General features: G+C 40.0%; 1 protein-coding gene across 5 annotated transcripts in view; it reads right to left on the bottom strand.

Moving 5' to 3' along the window:
• Positions 1 to 4,595: 4,595 nt before the first annotated feature.
• ANAPC10 (anaphase promoting complex subunit 10) overlaps positions 4,596 to 17,781 on the bottom strand; it is a 32,655-nt gene continuing 19,469 nt past the window's right edge. For 4 of the 5 annotated variants that reach the window (XM_058802937.1, XM_058802938.1, XM_058802936.1 and 1 more), the window contains exon 5: positions 4,596 to 4,974. In XM_058802937.1, the coding sequence (XP_058658920.1) occupies positions 4,744 to 4,974 (231 nt within the window). In that variant the 3' untranslated portion in view covers positions 4,596 to 4,743. The remainder of the gene's footprint in view (positions 4,975 to 17,781) is intronic. The other variant, XM_058802940.1, reaches the window with a different exon arrangement.

Below are 17,781 nucleotides of genomic sequence, written 5' to 3' on the forward strand. Positions count from 1 at the left end.
GCCCAGGAATTTCCTGAGCCCAGCATCCCAGGCCAAACCCATGAGGAAGGCTCTGCATTCCTACGGGCCTGAGCCTTGCTGCCAGCACAATGGCAGCACGGGTAGTGAGACGCTTCCTTTTCCCTAAACCACTGAGGCATGCCAGCAGCAGGGAAATAGAAGCTGCCCCGAGAATCTTCATCTCGGGTCTGGGAATGTTTGTTTCCCACAGCAAACCAGCTATGGTCTCCTCCAACTGTGCCCTCTCCCTCTGCAATACATCGGGTTTGTCTCTCATCCGCCCCCTGGCTTCATCCCCATCCCCTCCGGGCTGGGGATCAGAGGCAGAACTCTCTGGATGCACCTGCCCCCCCATGCCACTAGGACACAAGAGAGGCGGTGGCCTCCATGGGACAATCCCCGAAAAACCACCCCCCAAACCGCCGAGAATGCTGATCTTAAAAACAGGCAGCTGGACTGCCACAACAGTGAGCTGGCGGGCAGCCCCCGCTCCACGGAAGGAGAGACCCCCTGCCGGAGCGACTGCTGGGACGTCCGGTGGAAGCATCGGGGAGGGAGCCGAAACTGGGGAGGGAATCGCGCTGAGAGTGGGATCCGCCGCGGGCTGCTCCGAGGGTCCCGCGGGCTCAACTCCGTTTTCTGCTGCTGACTCTGGGGTCTGCTGTGGAGGCGGCGGGGACACGCGGGAACACGCTGGTGCTGCGTCCTTGGGCTCTGAAAACGGCGGCGGGCACGGCACGGGCACCAGCGGATCCTGGAGAAGCGGCGGAGCGTCGCCGTTGCTTAGCAACAGGTCAATCGCCGGAAGTGCTGTCTCTTCGGCCTTCTCCGACACAGGCTCTGGCGGGGGCAGGGAGGCCGGTGCAACCGCGGGCGGGACCTCCTGGAGAGGCGGAGACGGGATCTCCTGGAGTGACGGCTCTAGCAGGGCCGTGGAGGAAACCTCGGAGACCGGTGCCGCCCCCGTTTCTGAAGGCGGAGTCTGAGAGGCCGGCGCTGGCTTGAGCGGCCGCTCCCATCCCCCTGGAGAGAGAGAAGGGGGGGAAGGAGGAGGCTCCATCTGAGCATGCTCCGGAGCAAGAGTAAAAAAAACTTCTTCGCGCCGCGAAGTTTCGCCCCCCCCCGCCGTGAAGCAGGGGGGGGAAAAAAACCCAAAGTCGTCCCCCATCGGGTCTTCTGCCAAGGGCGGTGGAAACGGAGCCTGGCCATAACAGTTAGAAATCCATTGAAAACAAGCTGCTCTGCGCTTCAGGACTGGGAAAAGCTTTATAAATGCTGGGTAGATGGAAGGCAACACGCGTCCCTCCAGGTAGACGCACTGGATAATCGAGTCCATGCACTCCCAGACAAAAACATCCAAAGCATACAGAATATCAGCAAAGAACCCAAAAAGCTTTGCCCATCGAAAGAACCCATAGATACCTGTTTTTGACAAAAAGCAACCATCTTCTCTGCACCAATGTTTCCAGAGGGCTATGATTTTTTCCTCTGCAGGAGAGAATGGAATCTCTTCTGGCAAGGCATGGGTCTGCCATACGAACAGCCACAAGCTACGAAGGGCTGGTTCATCAGGGATAGAAAAGTGAACAGTACCTTTTGAAAGAGTCCAGCTTGCTCTGGCCAGCTCCACAGGTCTGCTGCTCTTTTCCATCATCTTTCCTGATGGTTTTCCAGAAGAAAGATTCTCTTTGTGGTCAGCCTTGGCTGTGAACTCTGTCCAAATCAGGATCTTCGGTTCTTTAGCTCCTGGCTTGAATCCACTTTCTGAGGTCACTTCAAAGCAACCCTCAAATGCTACACATACAGGATTTTTACCCAGTGCAGCAATTTTGCTCCTCTGGTCTTATCAGATTAATTTTTGCTCTGACACGAGGGGTCACCAGATATTACAGCGACCTGAGTGGGCCGCTGCTGGTGAGAGAGAGACGGTGAATCTTGTATCTTGATCAGAAGGCTTGATTTATTAATATATGATATAATACATTATAGTTATACTAAAAAGAATATAGAGAGAGGTTTGCAGAGCAGCTAGCTAAGCTAAGAAGAGATAGAAAAGAACCCACAACAAAGTTGTGGCCAAGGACTCAGTCCCCTGGCTTGAACTGATGATTGGCCCTTAATTATAAACATAGAAAATGAGCCAATCAAGGTGAATCCTATTGCATTCCACAGCAGCTGATAATAATTGTTTACCTTCTCTTCGGGGGCCCCTGGCCTCCCGAAGATGCAGAAATCCAAAAGGAAGGATTTCTGTGGAGAAATGTCTGCGACATACTTCCACAGATGTTAAACACCAGTGCAATGCAATGTATCTACAATTGCTACAAAGCAACACAGAAAAGATTTCATTTGGATTCAGAATGGCCACTGCACTTGTTTCCAAGTGAGTACAGATTCCTTCTCCAACAGTAAAGCTTGACATAACCCAGCTTACCATGGGTATCATGGATTCTTAAAACCACTTGAACACAATCTGTCATTTCAGAAGAGCAAGATAAGTAGTCAAGCTATATTTCAGCTTATTCAACGACACTGCCAGAAATAACAATTCCAAATTTTTGACACAAATGTTGGCCACTATCCTGCATGAGCATCCATGTCCTGAAAAAAAGTCAATAAAAGCTAGAATACCTCTCTAAAGATCCAAAAATTATGGCTACTGATGGAAGGACAGAAATAAGAACAAGGCTGTGCTGACTGGCTTGTTCCTAGCTTACTGGATAATGTTTGGCACAGAGCAGTATTAGTCTAGATATAACATTTGCAGAGTGACATGTATGAAAACATAAATGTTACTGACCAAAGCATAAAATTACCAGAGAATTATCTGTGGTAGAATCCTTAATCAGGAAACAGTGGCTTGACAAGGCAAAGCTAGGATGGATAACTGCCATCCTAACTTCTGGGAGAAAACCAGGGAAATTCCATGCAAAACAATCCATAACTTAGCAAAAGTAACTAGATAAATCCAGGAGAGGTATATTGTTGTTTTTTTAAGCAGAAGACTATGAAGTGGACATCAAAAGTACATAATTTGCTTTAATTAAGTGAATAGGAATGCACAGCTCTCTGACATAAGAAAATCCATAGAAGTGACAGACTTGGTGAAAGGCACAAGTTCAGCCAGCTTCTGCTGAACAGGAATTCTGCACTTGATCCATCCTCTAAAGGGAAAGGTAAAGTTCCATTAAGGTCCTTCTGAAATGATTGAATCCACATTTAAATAGAACCCCAAACTAGTCATGCACTTCTCTACAAGATTCCCTACCAAGAAATGCCCTGCTTAATGACTCTCCTAACTACTGTGGAATTCTGCCACAAATAAAACTTTTCAATAAACAACAACTTCATCAAGTATATAAAACAAATTTCAATGGTTAAATCTTCCTCCTTCTTCAACAACCTTCCCATTTTGCCCTATTTCACCTCCTTTCTCCTCTGCAGGATGATGCACAATTGTTTGATGAGTCTCCACTATTATTAGCCTTTCCTTGCTCACAAATAAGAAGAGTGACAAAAGTTTTCCTTGGCTGAGATTAGTCTAGATTGACCATCAACTTTCCTGGTGCTATGAGGAAGAATGGGTTTGATCAGTACCAAACCCTTTAAAGGAAACCTTTGTACTTCAACAACGCCTCTTTCTAAATCTACCCACTTTTTAAAAAGCTTAAATTACTAATGATTAGATTATGAGACATTAGTAGAGGTGCTAAATATTCCTAGTTACAGCAAGCAGACAGAGCACACATTTTCCTTGCAATGCCCTTTATTTAAAACACACATTAAAAGAATTCTGTGCTCTGAACATGAGATTACTTGTGTTACACTCAAGTTCCCAGTACTTTAGAAGGTGCATTGAACCACCAGATTTATTCCTACATAGCTGTAGGATGCCAGAGCATGCCTAAATCACCTATTTTCAACAGCTATCATGTTCTAGATGACCTACACTCAATGGATCTATATTAATGCATGTACTAAGTTGAATAATTTGGAAAGGTTTGGTTTTCTCCATATCATTGTCATCCTCACTGCATTATCAGTCACTAGAACAGACTCCCCAGGAAAATGGTTATGACACCATGCCTGTTACAGTTCAGGGAGCATCTGGACAACATTTAGTCATATGGATTAGTTTTAGGTAGTCCTGCAAGAAGCAGCAAATTAGACTCTATGATCTTTCTACGTCCCTCCCAGATATTCTGCAATTCTATCATTTACTTTGTAGTTACAAGAAGGCTAAATCCATGCACACAGCCACTGACAGAAACAACCCTCTAAAGAAAAGGATACAACAAATTAGCATAAGCAATACTGGGAAAATACTACTGGTAATGTCTTTAGATCATGGCTGTTCAAGAAGAGGAGCAACTTTTTAAAGAGTTCATTTTTAGGTAAAGGAATGAACTATTTCCATGCATGATCATTAGGGGAAGAAATCCTCCCCCAAAATTATATCAAATAAATTATTGATTCCTACCCAGTCAAACACATTCTTTAAAGAGTGCCTGGATTGTTTTTTCTCTCTCAGAGAGTACAAGAGCACTCAGACTCCTAGAAAAAGAAATAAAATTACAGATTCCAGCATACTGTAACACAAGATTATCTTTATTTCAAAACTGTACAAAGTATAAACAAAAAGATATAATTACACTGAAGTAAACTCTGCTCTTTAAGTATCTGAATACTTCAGCAATGATATGGTCATGAAAAAATACCTTTATTGTTCCTCATGAGGAAATTTTATCTGATGGAGCGATACATCATGAAATCTATTGTGGTACATCTGGGGAATTTCCCAATGGAGCTCTCCTCCACAGGGGTGTACACTTTGATTTGCCTCATGTGAGTGTCTCTCCCATTCTGGTGGTTTGCCAGAACGGCAATCTGGATCATAAAGGTGCGAATGGGCTTCTTGTGGGTGTCTGTCAGAGGAACATGGATCCAGCCACTGGGTTCCACTAATTCCAGCTGCTGCCAAAAAACAAGACAGAAGAGCAAAACATTCAGAAACAGTTCACATACTTCATATAAATCACCACATATTAAACCCATTTAATAAAGTAATCTTGTTAATGACATTTTAGTTAATTTTCAAAATAATTTGAAGTAACAGAGTTGAATACTCATAGCGGATTTACTGCTCATGTAAATGTATACAAATTAATTTGGTTGTCTGCAGTTGTGTTTGCTTTTGCCTTTCAGAATCTGCTCCTCATTTTGTGCCCTAATCCTAAAATAAAAATCAATATAAAAGAATACAGAGTTCAGTATAAATTTAAGAAAGTAAAAGTGTAGCATTTGGACCTTCTTACTGAAGAACAATGCTCAAACATGACAAAATATGCATTTAAAATTGTTTTATCTAGGCACTCTGAAGTACAATTGAGTGACTTATGTAGGAAACTAAATGAACACAAAGTTCTGGATTATCAGAAATTCCTTAGATTATTAGGAGGACTGGGGCAGAGGAAAAGGAAGGTGACAGAGGAAAAAATAGAGGATACCTCAAACTTCATCTAATGTATCATGACCAATTAATGATTGCTGCACATTTAACTTGCCTTTTATACAACATACCCAGTGTGACATGATGATTTTATCTTTGTCCATTTTAATCCTACACAAACCAATGTTAAGGCAAGTAAAGAACAGCATTTTTTTAACTCTAAACCACATCACTGACACAACAGATTGTTGAAACAAACTGGATGCTACACAGAGCATGGCAACAGCTTTTGTTTAAAACTAGCTGCACAACTTCAAAGCACAGCTCAAAACACACATGGAAGAGCACACAAGTAAATAAAAGTCCTGGGGGGGAAAGAAAACAAAACACAAAACAATTGTCCACCAGCAAGTGGATTCACACAGCTAAGCAAATAAGAGTGCTGTTCTTAGCAGCTGAGTTCCCCTAAGGAAGATGTATGTGCTTTGAGCTGCTCAAAATTCCCATCTTTCTCCCAAAAATACTGCATGACACAAGCTGTCAAATGCCTTGTTTATGCTGAAGCTTTCACAAGACCCATCTGAGAGCTACTGGTTCAGAGCAAACATCTTGAGAAAACAACCCAAGAAACAAGTAAAAAAGTTTGATGAGCACTTCAGTTTAAAGTAGCAGACAAAAAAATCTTCTACACCTCCACCTTAAAAGTAAGAACAAGGAAAAAAACCCAACAAATAACCGCAATCCAAAACTCTCCACTGCTGCAGACTCTCCAACAAATTATTTCCAAAGCATTAAATTCACTAAACCTTAGCAGCAAATCATTTCACTCTGGGAGCTAGACATTTCCACAAACACAGTCACTTATTTGCTGTAGCACTGTCCCTTTCAAAAAAGTTGATTTTTTTTTCCACAGGAAACTTCAGGTCATGGCTGACTTTACAAGGGGATTAAAAAAAAAGATGTCTTGCTGAAGCAGCTTTACAAAGGAGAAATTTATCATGGTGAGGTGGCAGCAAACAGCTTAAACAAGGATGCTTTCCATCTTCATAGAAAACAGAGGAGGAGGATCCTCCTAAGACTTTATTCAACTACTACTAAGGTAAAGTGACTGTGATTTTGAAGAGAATTACAAGGCTACTGCTAATTAAACTTGCATTTTAATATTATCCTCAGCGTTTACAAATTTTGACTGCTAATTCAAAGTAGAAAATTTGAGTTCAAGAGCTAAGATACTGAGATTTTTATGCTTAGGTCAGTATGAAACAGATTAGTTAACACTAAGTAACTTTAAAAAAAAAGGTAGGAAAGCTAAAAGTATGGCATACTTCCCAATGCTTTGTTTCATCCCTGATCAAGGGAGGTAGTTCTATGTTCTATTCACAGCATGTTATTTTCCAGTGCTGCTACAAAGGCAACCAGTTTGTCCCCAAGTCTTTCTACAGGGATGGGACAAGTCATTCCTTCACGTGTAAAACTGGCAACTGAGGCGTTAGGCTAATCAGACTAAAAGGTTCCCTGGCTCCAGGTGTCAAACTTCACGTACTCTGAGCTGGTTTTTACTGTTGTGAGTGGAATACAAGATTTTACAGGAGGTTTAGCTCCCACTGAGCTCACTTGCAGTTCTGCATTTCTGCAAATAGATACAAGTTCTCAAGCTAGCTACAACACAGAGTCTGAGCAGCCCCCTAGGAGCAGCCACTTGAGTGCCTCTTGTAGAAACACCAAGACTGAGCACAGACAGCACACAATTCATCAAGCACCACTGATCTGTCTTGGCCACAAAGACTTTTTTTTATTTCCCCAAATCTCAGCTTCCCTTACTCCACATTTCTCAACTTTCCTAACAGATGAATACACAACCTTTACTTGTACAAATCCTGGACTCATCCTCAGAATAGGCCCCTTTCCCCATTCCAGTCAAACAGTTGCCTCTTGGACAAAACACACAACACTTGTGATGAAGTTGAAGGCTAGAGTGTAATAAATGCAAATGTCAGACTTCAATGGTTGAAAAAAGTAAGCTCTTGATTTCTGCCCTCTAACATTGCTGTACTGACATTTGAGACTAACTTTTTTTTTTTAATTGATGCTCACATAGCTCATTAAAACCCTGATACCCGCTCAACTACTGAGGTTCAAATGCAACAAAACCAAACTAAACACTCAGTAGAAAAGGAAGTATTGTTTTGCCAATATGATACACACATTTTTTGTGACCAAAGGAATGGTATAAACCAGACACACACACTCTCCCAAATTCTTCTCCTCCACATCTGTCATGCTCTTTCAGATGAGTGAAACATTTTGTGTTTCCAGAGGGCCCAGGTCCGTCACCAGGGAGAAGGAGCAGGACATGGGAAGAGGCAGGGGTGATACAAGACACAAACTGCCCACTCCTAGCTCCATGTCAGCACCCAGACCCAGCCACCACAACTCAGAGCAGAAGTGGGATGAAATATGTGGCTCTACTCTGCCTGGAGCATTCCCAGTGTGAACAGAATCTAAAGGAAGCTTACTGTGAAGTTTTAAGAAATTCCTATTAAGCCCATGCAAATGGCAATCTTTCAAAGCCTTGTAAACTGGTCTGGAAATTTGGGTGGATTTTTACAGGGAGGCAAAAGGCACATCCTCAACACAAAGGCTGAACTATTGCCAAATTTCAAATCCTTGCTTTAGAGCTTGGGGGCACTGGAGCATCAAAGAAGGACACCAGAATATTCTCACACAAGCAAAACAGCATACTTTTCACTAGCCTTGTTCTTGGAACAGAACTGCCTTGGCTGAAACTTTCCAAAAAATTCAACCCAAAGCAGCTATCTCACAAGGAAAAATCTGTCTGAACTGAACTTTGGCAAAAGTCAAAGTAACCAAGAGTTAAGCCTTAAAATGGAAAAGGTCACACAACCTTAAGTACAGGTGGTATTGGCAGCTCCACTCAAAATAAAATACTATACTTGAAATCCATTTCAGTTGACTTTGCTCAAAGTCAAGGTTGTTCTTTAAAAGCACAGACCACTGTATGTACATACAGACACACACATATACAGATATATTTACATTTCACCTCAACTCTATAGCATCAGTCCACTACAAGCAAATACTATATTATGTTGCCTCCTGTATTTTTAATCTTATGCAGATCATTAAGACTCAATCATAGTAAAAAACTGTCTTCCAAGAATTTTTTTAAAATCAGCTTTATTACTAATCATCTGAGCAAAATTAAAAATTCAAAATTTCTTTCTGTTGTGTTTTTCTAGAAAAGTCTTTTTTTCAAAAAAAAAAGAAAATGTAGGAATGAATCAGTGCAAGCTAAGTATTGGTAACTCAGGACACTTCCTGCAGCTCTAGACTAATCTTGCTGTACAATATACTAAAAGCCCAGGGTTTGTGGCTTTTTTATATTTGCTTCTAACACTATAAATTTTGTGACAATTGGAAAACAAGAAGACCATGAAAGTCAAAATAAAAGAACAAAGGGATAAAAATTGAAAAGGAAAAATCACTCACTTGTCCTCGCTGCTGTTATACTCTAGCTCTTCTCCTGCTTTCTCTCCATTGCTTTCTTATTTTTCCTGTCCTCTGCATGCTACAGCTTCACCTTGGGACATATATTCCCAACTCCAGGAATCCACATTATTTGGAAAGCCAAAGGAAAATTAATGTTCCCATTGGAATTCTCCTCTCCAGCCACTTTAACAGCCCTTTTTCTTCATTTTATTGTACAGTCCAGAGGTTCTACAGAATTCCATACATATTTGGCAAGGCTACTATTGCAACTAATGGGTGCCCTACCATAGAAGAGGCAAACCACACAACAAAATAAAAATTAAAAAAAGAAAATAAGACCAAGGCAACTTGAGGATACTCTTCAGAGAGATGACTGAACACAAGACCAGAGCTTTTAGGAGGAAACTTCTTCTATAGTCACTAGCCTCCTTTTAGGCTATGAAGTTACTTACCCAAAGAATACTTTTCTATAGTATTCTATACTTTATACTAATACTTTTCTATAGTATTAATCCTACCTAAATTGAATATTGACCTCTTTTCCATACTCAGTGATATTCTGTTTATATTCTGTGGTGTCTCCAAATAGCATATAACTTTAACTGCTATTCCTACTAGGGTTACAAATGCAACCCAAGTTTTTGGCTATATTTACAATAGGCTAACATCCTTGAAATGAGACTTGTTTTTTCGTGCCCTTTAAGGGTATCTTTTGTGAAAATATATAGAGAAAAAACTCACTGTAAGTAGTTTTACATTTAGTGTAATTACAAACCCATCCCAGATGTACGCTAGACAGGGCTCCCAGCTCAGGGGAACAGGAAGAAAAAGCAGCTCATTTTTTCCCCCTGGGCAGTGTGTGCAGATGTACTGACAGAGAGCTGAGAATTCTTCCTGCCATCACAGCTTTAGCATGAAACATTATTCTGAGATGTTTGTACCTCATCAAATTTCCATTTCATCAACTTTACTACTAGATTCAAATGGCTGTTAAATCAAACAGCATTTAATTTTACTCCTCCTACTTTTCTCATAAAACTGTTAAAGCTGCTTTTTGTTTTAGTGACTCAGCCAACTATGAAATTAAAAGTAGTGGCTAGACTCTTCACACATATAATTTTGTCTATGTGCATAGCTAGCTCTTACAATACAGTTATTATAAAAACCTAAGCTTTTCAAAGCAGGTGTTCTCAATAAATAATGTATTCTTCCAAGCAGCAGATTATAAAACTAAGTTTCAGGGAAAAGAAACGCTATGTTCAGAAATTAAATATTTATCGGTACATGAACTTTCCCATGTAGGAAAAGGCTTTTTCCTGTTTAGCCATTGTTTTGTACAGCTATCCAAATATGTTTTCACAACAACTGGCAAGGAGAAAGAAGGCTGGCTTAACTTCCAAAATCCTGTTTCCATAACGGCCATGTCCTACCATTTAGTTACCAGGACTGAGAATCTGTGTGTTTCTGCATAATTCCAAGTATTGGAACTGTCAACACACGAAGTAGCAGAGCTTGGGCTTCAGCCATCACTTCACTTAGGAAGGAAGAGAACCAGTTAATAGCAGTGATGCCCCAGTTCCAGCAGAAAAAATGAAGCATGTCCAAAAGAAACTTGGTGAGTTCCAAGTGAGCCAAAGGAGGGACACCACATTAGCAACTTAACAGGGAACACAGCAACAGGCTCAAAGGACCCACTGTGAACAGCACGCTTGTGTGCTCGGATGAAGCAACGACCACCTAGGGAGGTGCTCTGTGGTCTTAATCAGCCACCTCCTTAAACAGTCAAGAAATCTCATTTCAGTCCATTAGGCAAGAGAAGTTTTCCATTCTTTTAAACAGCAGTTCCTGAAGAGGCTAAAGGAGCACAGCCCATCCCCTCAGGAAGAGTCAGCTGTGGACTTGGGTAGACACAAGATCAGTTGCAGAATAAGCTATATTAGAGAGTGAAACCTGCAAAGTTCTTATCTTTTAGTATCCTATAAGCTCTTTGTTCAAATAAAGTGAAAGAAATTACCTTTGGGAAGATTGGGAAAGTTGAAAAAGGTCCAGATGATCCTTGCAAGAAGTTTTATAGAACCTCCTTCAGACTATTTTGCTACAGATTAAAACACTAATAATTAATCAATGCCCAGGTGTTAGAAAGTTGTATGCAATAAAGACAAATAAACACTCAAACCAAGCTATAAAGAATATGTAGGAAAGTAAGAAAAGTAAATCTAGAAAAGCAAATCTTTGGTGGGTCAAGGATTAGTATTCACAATGCTCAAATACAGATTGTTATAGTGCCTTTCTAAATTTCCTGTTTGGATTACTTGAGCAGCACAAATATGTTGGACAACATCAGTGGGTTGTGCCACATTGCTGCTTTCCGAAGGGAGCAGATGATGTCAATTGAGCCATGTATGATGCAACCTAAACTTCATTTGGCAGAATGACTCACCAGCAAATTCATGAAATGGCCTTAGTGACTGGTCCATTTTGATATTCTTTAGAATTGGGTGCCCTGATTATCATTTCCCCATACAGTTAAAAAGGAACCCTTTATTTGGTTCTGCTGAGAAACCAATGCAATATCTTCCAAGACGCACACAGTTGATGCAGGCAGAATTTCAATATTACACCAGGAATAAAGTTAGGAAGAGCTGAAATTTAATCCATGGAACGGTTAACAGGGAAAGTCAGCTTTATGAATGTCCTTATGGTCTGTCTTTGAATTCTGCTGAAGGCAGATGAAGAACACATAAGAGGACAACAGCTAAGTCTCAGACACGATAGAGAGCCTCTGGTGAGGAAGCATGCACATAAGCCTCCTGTCCAATGGAGGAAAGGGGTACAGTGGCACTCGCTGTGGAACACCAAGAGCTTTGGGACATGGATTCACAGAAAAACAGCTCTTTCAAAAGCTCCAAGTGACAAAGAATCCCAAATAATGATGCCTGTAAAGGGTGAAGTCTGTGCTGAAGTGCCCACATACAAAGCTCCTGACAGATGAAGTCATGGATGGTCGGGACACGTGTGGAGGAGCCCCTGTCCGTGGTACTTAAACAACCACCACCCTCCCATCAGTCCCACCTCTGCATCTGCTCACAGCACTTGCACAGTCAGGTACATCCAGCCTGACAGACAAATAAATAACCTGCCAAATGCTCAACCTCTGTGAAATTGTCAGCCACAACTGTCTGACTCGACTGTAATTTCAGAAAATATTGTCTGCTTAACTCTGGGTGGCAGGAAAAAAAAAAAAAGGAAAGGGGAAAAAAATTTACAACAGTCTTTGAATACTTCATTCTCTAGAATGGGGCGGAAAACAGCTCTTCATTCTAGAAAATTTACCTGCAGAAACCATCAGGAATTTGTCACAAACTGTTTACTAGGAAAGTCTCTGGAAGAACGAAACACTGTTCTCCCATTTGCTGTGCAATATGCACTTTTTTTTAATATGTTCTACTGTGAAGAACGAGAGGCAGCTCAACATTCATTACAAAAATACATACTTCAAGAGGTATATACTGCTTCAGAGGACAAAAATGTTGAATAGTCTTGGACAGTTTGCTTTTTAGTCTTACCTTTTTGAAGTCCTATTTTTAAGTGAGGTCATTTGAACTTTCACATAACACTTTATGCTGGACACATCCATAAATTAAAACTCGTTAGAGAAGGATTGCTAGGCTGTGTATGCTTTAAGTGGCAACCATCCACTGGAACTTCAGAAAAAAATAAAACCCTTCTCCCTGTCCCTTTGAAAAGCAGAATGATCCAACCAGCAAATAGAGAATGACAATGCAGTCTAGAATGGAGTTTCATATGTGCAAGTATGGGATTAAGGCCTAAAACTCCAACACAAACCTTCTACCCACAGCAGGAAGCTACCTAAGTTTAGTTTGGTATCAGCTTAAAGAGATTCCATCTTAACAGGAATCTGTTGCTCCAGAAGGAATACTGCCTCCAATTGAAATCAACCATAACAGCTGTAAAATTTTGGATCTCTGATTTAAGAAAAACTTAATGAAAAGTTAAAAACTTAAAGAAAAGCTTTCATAACTCATTTAAGAAGCAGTCAAGAGTAGAAAAAGGGAAGGCAAACACACTCGAAGTGCAGCAGTACTCTCCTGCAGGGACCTAATCTCACTGCACAGCTGTCACAAGCCCCAGGAATGCCATACCTTTGCAAGGCCACTGCAACACTGAGAAGATTCCTGGTATACGGGGAATTCCTTCACACCTACAGGAACGTGACTCCAGTGTGAACCTGTTACTTCCCCTGAGCTTGGCACACAGTACACTGAAGATGAAAAACCTACAAAAATATTCTTGGCTGACAGTATCAAAAAACAGGTAATGCAGCCCAAAACAAGCTTTCTGCCTCAGTTTGTCTATTTCTGGTAGCTAAGATGGATAAAATTTTAGTTGCAGACATACTGGAACAGACTACATTTGGACAGTCTGGCCTTAAAAATGAATGGCAGAAAATCCACGGTTTGCTGCAAGTATTTTTGAAATTCCAGCACTTTGAAAGAAGAATGGGGGACTTTTAAAATGTTTTTTTTTTTTTTTAAATCAGGGTACTTAACAATTCAAATTATCAGTAGCTTCAACTACTGATAATTATTATAGATGCAGATGTGAGAAAAGAAACAGTACATTTAAAAAACCAACCAAAAAGTTACTATAAAATAAATGGCCAACGCTGCCCATAGCATATTTAGAAAGAACTGCAAATCTCCTTTAGTAAAAACAAATGTTTTCTATCTTTAGGGAAGCACTTCAAATTGAAGGTTACCTCACTGCAATATTGTCACAGACATGTTTTATGAAAAATCTTTTTGCTAGGATGTTTTCTCCTGAGAAGCTGAGAGGCCTCAGGAACAAAATGTAAACAATGATTATCTGCTGCTGTGGAATGCAGCAGGTGGATCTGTGATTGGTCTCATGTGGTTGTTTCTATTAATGGCCAATCACAGCCCAGCTGTCCGGACTGTCTCTGTCAGTCACAAGCCTTTGTTATCATTCCTTTTCTATTCTTAGCTAGCCTTCTGACGAAATCCTTTCTTCTATTCTTTTAGTATAGTTTTAATATAATATTATCATAAAATAATAAATCAAGCATTCTGAAACATGGAGTCAACATTCTCGTCTCTTCCCTCATCCTAAGAGCCCTGCGAACACAACCACACAATATTTCTTTTTTTTATGGACAAGTAAGTAACTAAGGAGAAGTCCCCATGAGTACAAGGTAACTGTGTAGGGATCCTTCTAAGTAGGAATCTGGCAGATGATGACCAACCTGCTTTTGAAAACCCTCAGTAACTTTTACCTGATCAGAAGCTTGGGAAAAAACCCAACTATCAAACATAACAAAAGCCACTACAACTTCCCATGCTCACTCAAACAAATAGTACCATCTGCATTCAAAAGTTTGTAGTTGTAACACAAAATAGTGACAAAAGTATAAAACAAAATCCCATCTGGTTAAGTATGTGGACTAAAGTTTTCATAACAACAGAAATAGGGCACACAGTTCTTAAAGACAATACATTACTAGCACTTTTATTTAAGTTTGTATCTTAGTCATAAATTTGAATTCTCACCCCCAAGCACTGAAAAGCCCTAAGAGTTCCCTCTAGTGAGATAGCAAAATCTTTGTCCCTCCCTTCAGAGCAGCATTCACCCAAAGCAAAGACATCATCTCCTACAACTTCCAGGTGAGTCAGGCTGCTCTACTGAGGAGAGGCAGGGGAAACCAGCAATGGAAGAGGAGACAGCTACACAAACAGAACAGAATCAGATTGAACTGGGGTAGTGGAACATTCTACTGCAAAGTCTGAACATATATTTAAAAAAACATTCTGAAGCTCAGGTGAATTTGCATTACAAATGGAACTGCTGACTGAAGAATAGGACAAAGCAGCTGCCTTATATGAAAGGCAACAGAACAGGCTGAACTTGATGATCTTAGAGGTCTTTTCCAACTTAAATGATTCTATGTTTAATACCACAGAATCTTCCAAGAAAGGGAGTATACACAGAATTTTCTATGAGCAAGAAACAAGTGCTTTGAACAATGGCCTTATGCAAGAGGACCTTAAGGCAAATAGAATAAACACATTAAAACCTAGAAAACAGCAAAGCATAAAGGGAGAAGTCCTATGAATTCTTTTCAAACTAGAACTGCCGGGGACAAGCAGGAACAATATAAATGTATTCTATGGGTGCACTACACAAATTGTTTGAAAATGAAAGTAAAGGCTGGAAAACACTTCTGGGAAATAACTAATTTTACCAAGGGGCAGAATTTTGCAAATTCGATGAAAACTGTATTGCAGATGTCTGCAGTTCCCATTTCTCCTACATACATAATGGAATGATACTATGTTTGTGTGAAAGTGCAAAAAAAAACCCCAGGTCATAATTTACCTTGAAAATTGTTTAGCCATATCCAGGAAATATGTCTAGACATAGCTACAGTTAAATTATACAAAGAAAGTATTTGAAAAAAAAAATTGTGCAGGGAATATTAAAGATGTAAGTGCCTGAAAACAGGCCACACTGAGTTAATTCTGTATCAAACCATCTCAAATAACTTAGTGGCAATAACCTAGTGAACACATTTCATGCCATGCACTTTGCATCTGAGAGAATGCAGAAAATTAATATGGGAAAGGAACAAATGTCAAAAAATGGGAATATCATGGTATTTACAGAAAGTCCACAGTAGTAGCAGCCAGCTGCTAGCTCTCAAGCACTCTTTATAGGTGAGGGGAAGAAAGTACATCAAAACCAAAACAAACCTCATTCCACTCATTGAGAAGGGCTATTACTACACACTGAAGAGAACTAGATTTCTTATCTTCTACTAGAAGACAGGCCCATAAAACTGCATGGCTCTAACTTTTTACCTGTTACACAAGATTGTAGGTCCTGAGCTACTTCATTTGTCAGGAAAAGACTGGAACAAATTATACCTGAGTGCTACCAAATTAAAAAACCCCTACTCATTCTTTACCAGCAAGAGGAGAAGTTGTTGATTTAAGACATGAAAAGCACTGGGGTTAAGAGAAAGCATTTCTCCTGGTTTCAAAGGAGTGGCTTGTTTCTGAGAATTACAGAGGGCTATCTCTCCCAAAAATCAAGGAATTTAAAGGTCCTAAACCTCTGTAAATAATCCCCAAATCCTGCAGAAGTACAGTATGCAAACATTTCTGTGTCTGGATAAAGAGTCCATGGATGCTCAGTAAAGGCAAGTGGGGCAAAACCTGATGAACTTGAAGATTACTCAAATGTGTTGTAGCACACAATAAGTAAATGCAGAGTAGCATTTCACAGGACCCAGAGAGTAATGCTCAGCTCAAGGAATATTTACTCATTGGAAACAAATCCAAAAGACTGTTGTGAAAACTATTTTGTGCAAATTTAAAATGCAATGCAGAGTCTCATCTCAGAAGATCCCAAATTCATAAACATGCCTCACTGGAGATATATTTTCATACAAATGAACTTTAAAAGAGAAGAAATATATCTGTCAGAGGTTCAGCTGGATGGTTTTATGTGAGCCAGAATACACTTCCATAAATTTGCAAAGCTGGAATCAGAACTGTTGACCAATGGAAGCATTTAATTTTACATCTAAACAGAATTTCTTTAATGTACTGGAACAAATGCAGTAGAGCTTTTATTTTTGCTTGTGTTTTCTTACAAATCAATAAGAAGGCGTGTCCAAAAAAAAACCACAAGGCTTTTATCTGTTATTTTATGTGGAGGTCAGACTTGAGACTCTGCTTCTTTCAATTTATGTGAATTTTATTTCTTGACTTCCTCAAGAATTTTATTTCTTGACTCCCTCAAGTCACCATTCACTCAAAAAATATACAATTTTTAAAAGGTATTCAGTGGTGCTATGCACTGTCCCTTGCTGCAACAGCATGTCTGCTACAAACAGCATCTGGAATAGCCTCAGTGCCACATCCTACAGACCAAGAACATGAGTTCTTCACCATGACCTGTAGAAGAATCAAAATAAAATTACATCCTAAGTAGGCTCCTGAAAAATGAGGGGGCAGTGGAAAACAAAGCATGAGAATGAGTTAATTAAAAACTTGTTTACCAACAGGCCTGCTATGTGCTCTAGAGCTACTGTGGGGTGTCATCTTACTGCTTAGCAAAGTGCAGTCAACAACAAGAAGAGGGAATTGGATTGCAAATCTATGTGACTTACTGTACATCTACTGTGGCTACACATGCTCCTCTGCTTAATTTATTTCTGCTATGCAAGTAAATCTTTTAACTCCTCATGACACGATAAAGAAATAGAAGAAAGCCCAGTAATTCCATAATAGAAGTTCCTGCCCCAGCAGTGCCAGATCTACTAAGAGCTGATTTATGAAAACCTCTGTTACAAATGGTGACCATCATAATCACAACAGAGACCTGGTCAAGGAGAGGGAAGCCTACTTTGAATTTTTACTACATCGTTTCCTCTGTTACTGAATTGCAACTCTTTTTGAAACAATGAAAAAATAAAACACGTTTTGATTTTTACCTTATTAAGGTAAAAATGATGTGCAGCAACATCATCTTCCTAAGTAACAGATTAATCTCAAGTAAGAGAAACACATTAAAGTTTTCTGCATTTGCTAGTAGAAATAATCCAAAATATTCTTCACACTCACAGTTGAATTTGACCTCTGACAAATACAGAGTGGGGGAAATAATAATTTAAAAAGATGTATTAGGGGCTATGCCACATGATCCACTCAAAAACTGTGACTGTAAACAGCATTCATAAAAAGCTTCAATAAAAACTGTATTTGATAACATTCCTTTGA

Source organism: Ammospiza caudacuta, chromosome 4 (assembly GCF_027887145.1).
Source record: "Ammospiza caudacuta isolate bAmmCau1 chromosome 4, bAmmCau1.pri, whole genome shotgun sequence".
Taxonomy (NCBI): Eukaryota; Metazoa; Chordata; class Aves; order Passeriformes; family Passerellidae; genus Ammospiza; species Ammospiza caudacuta.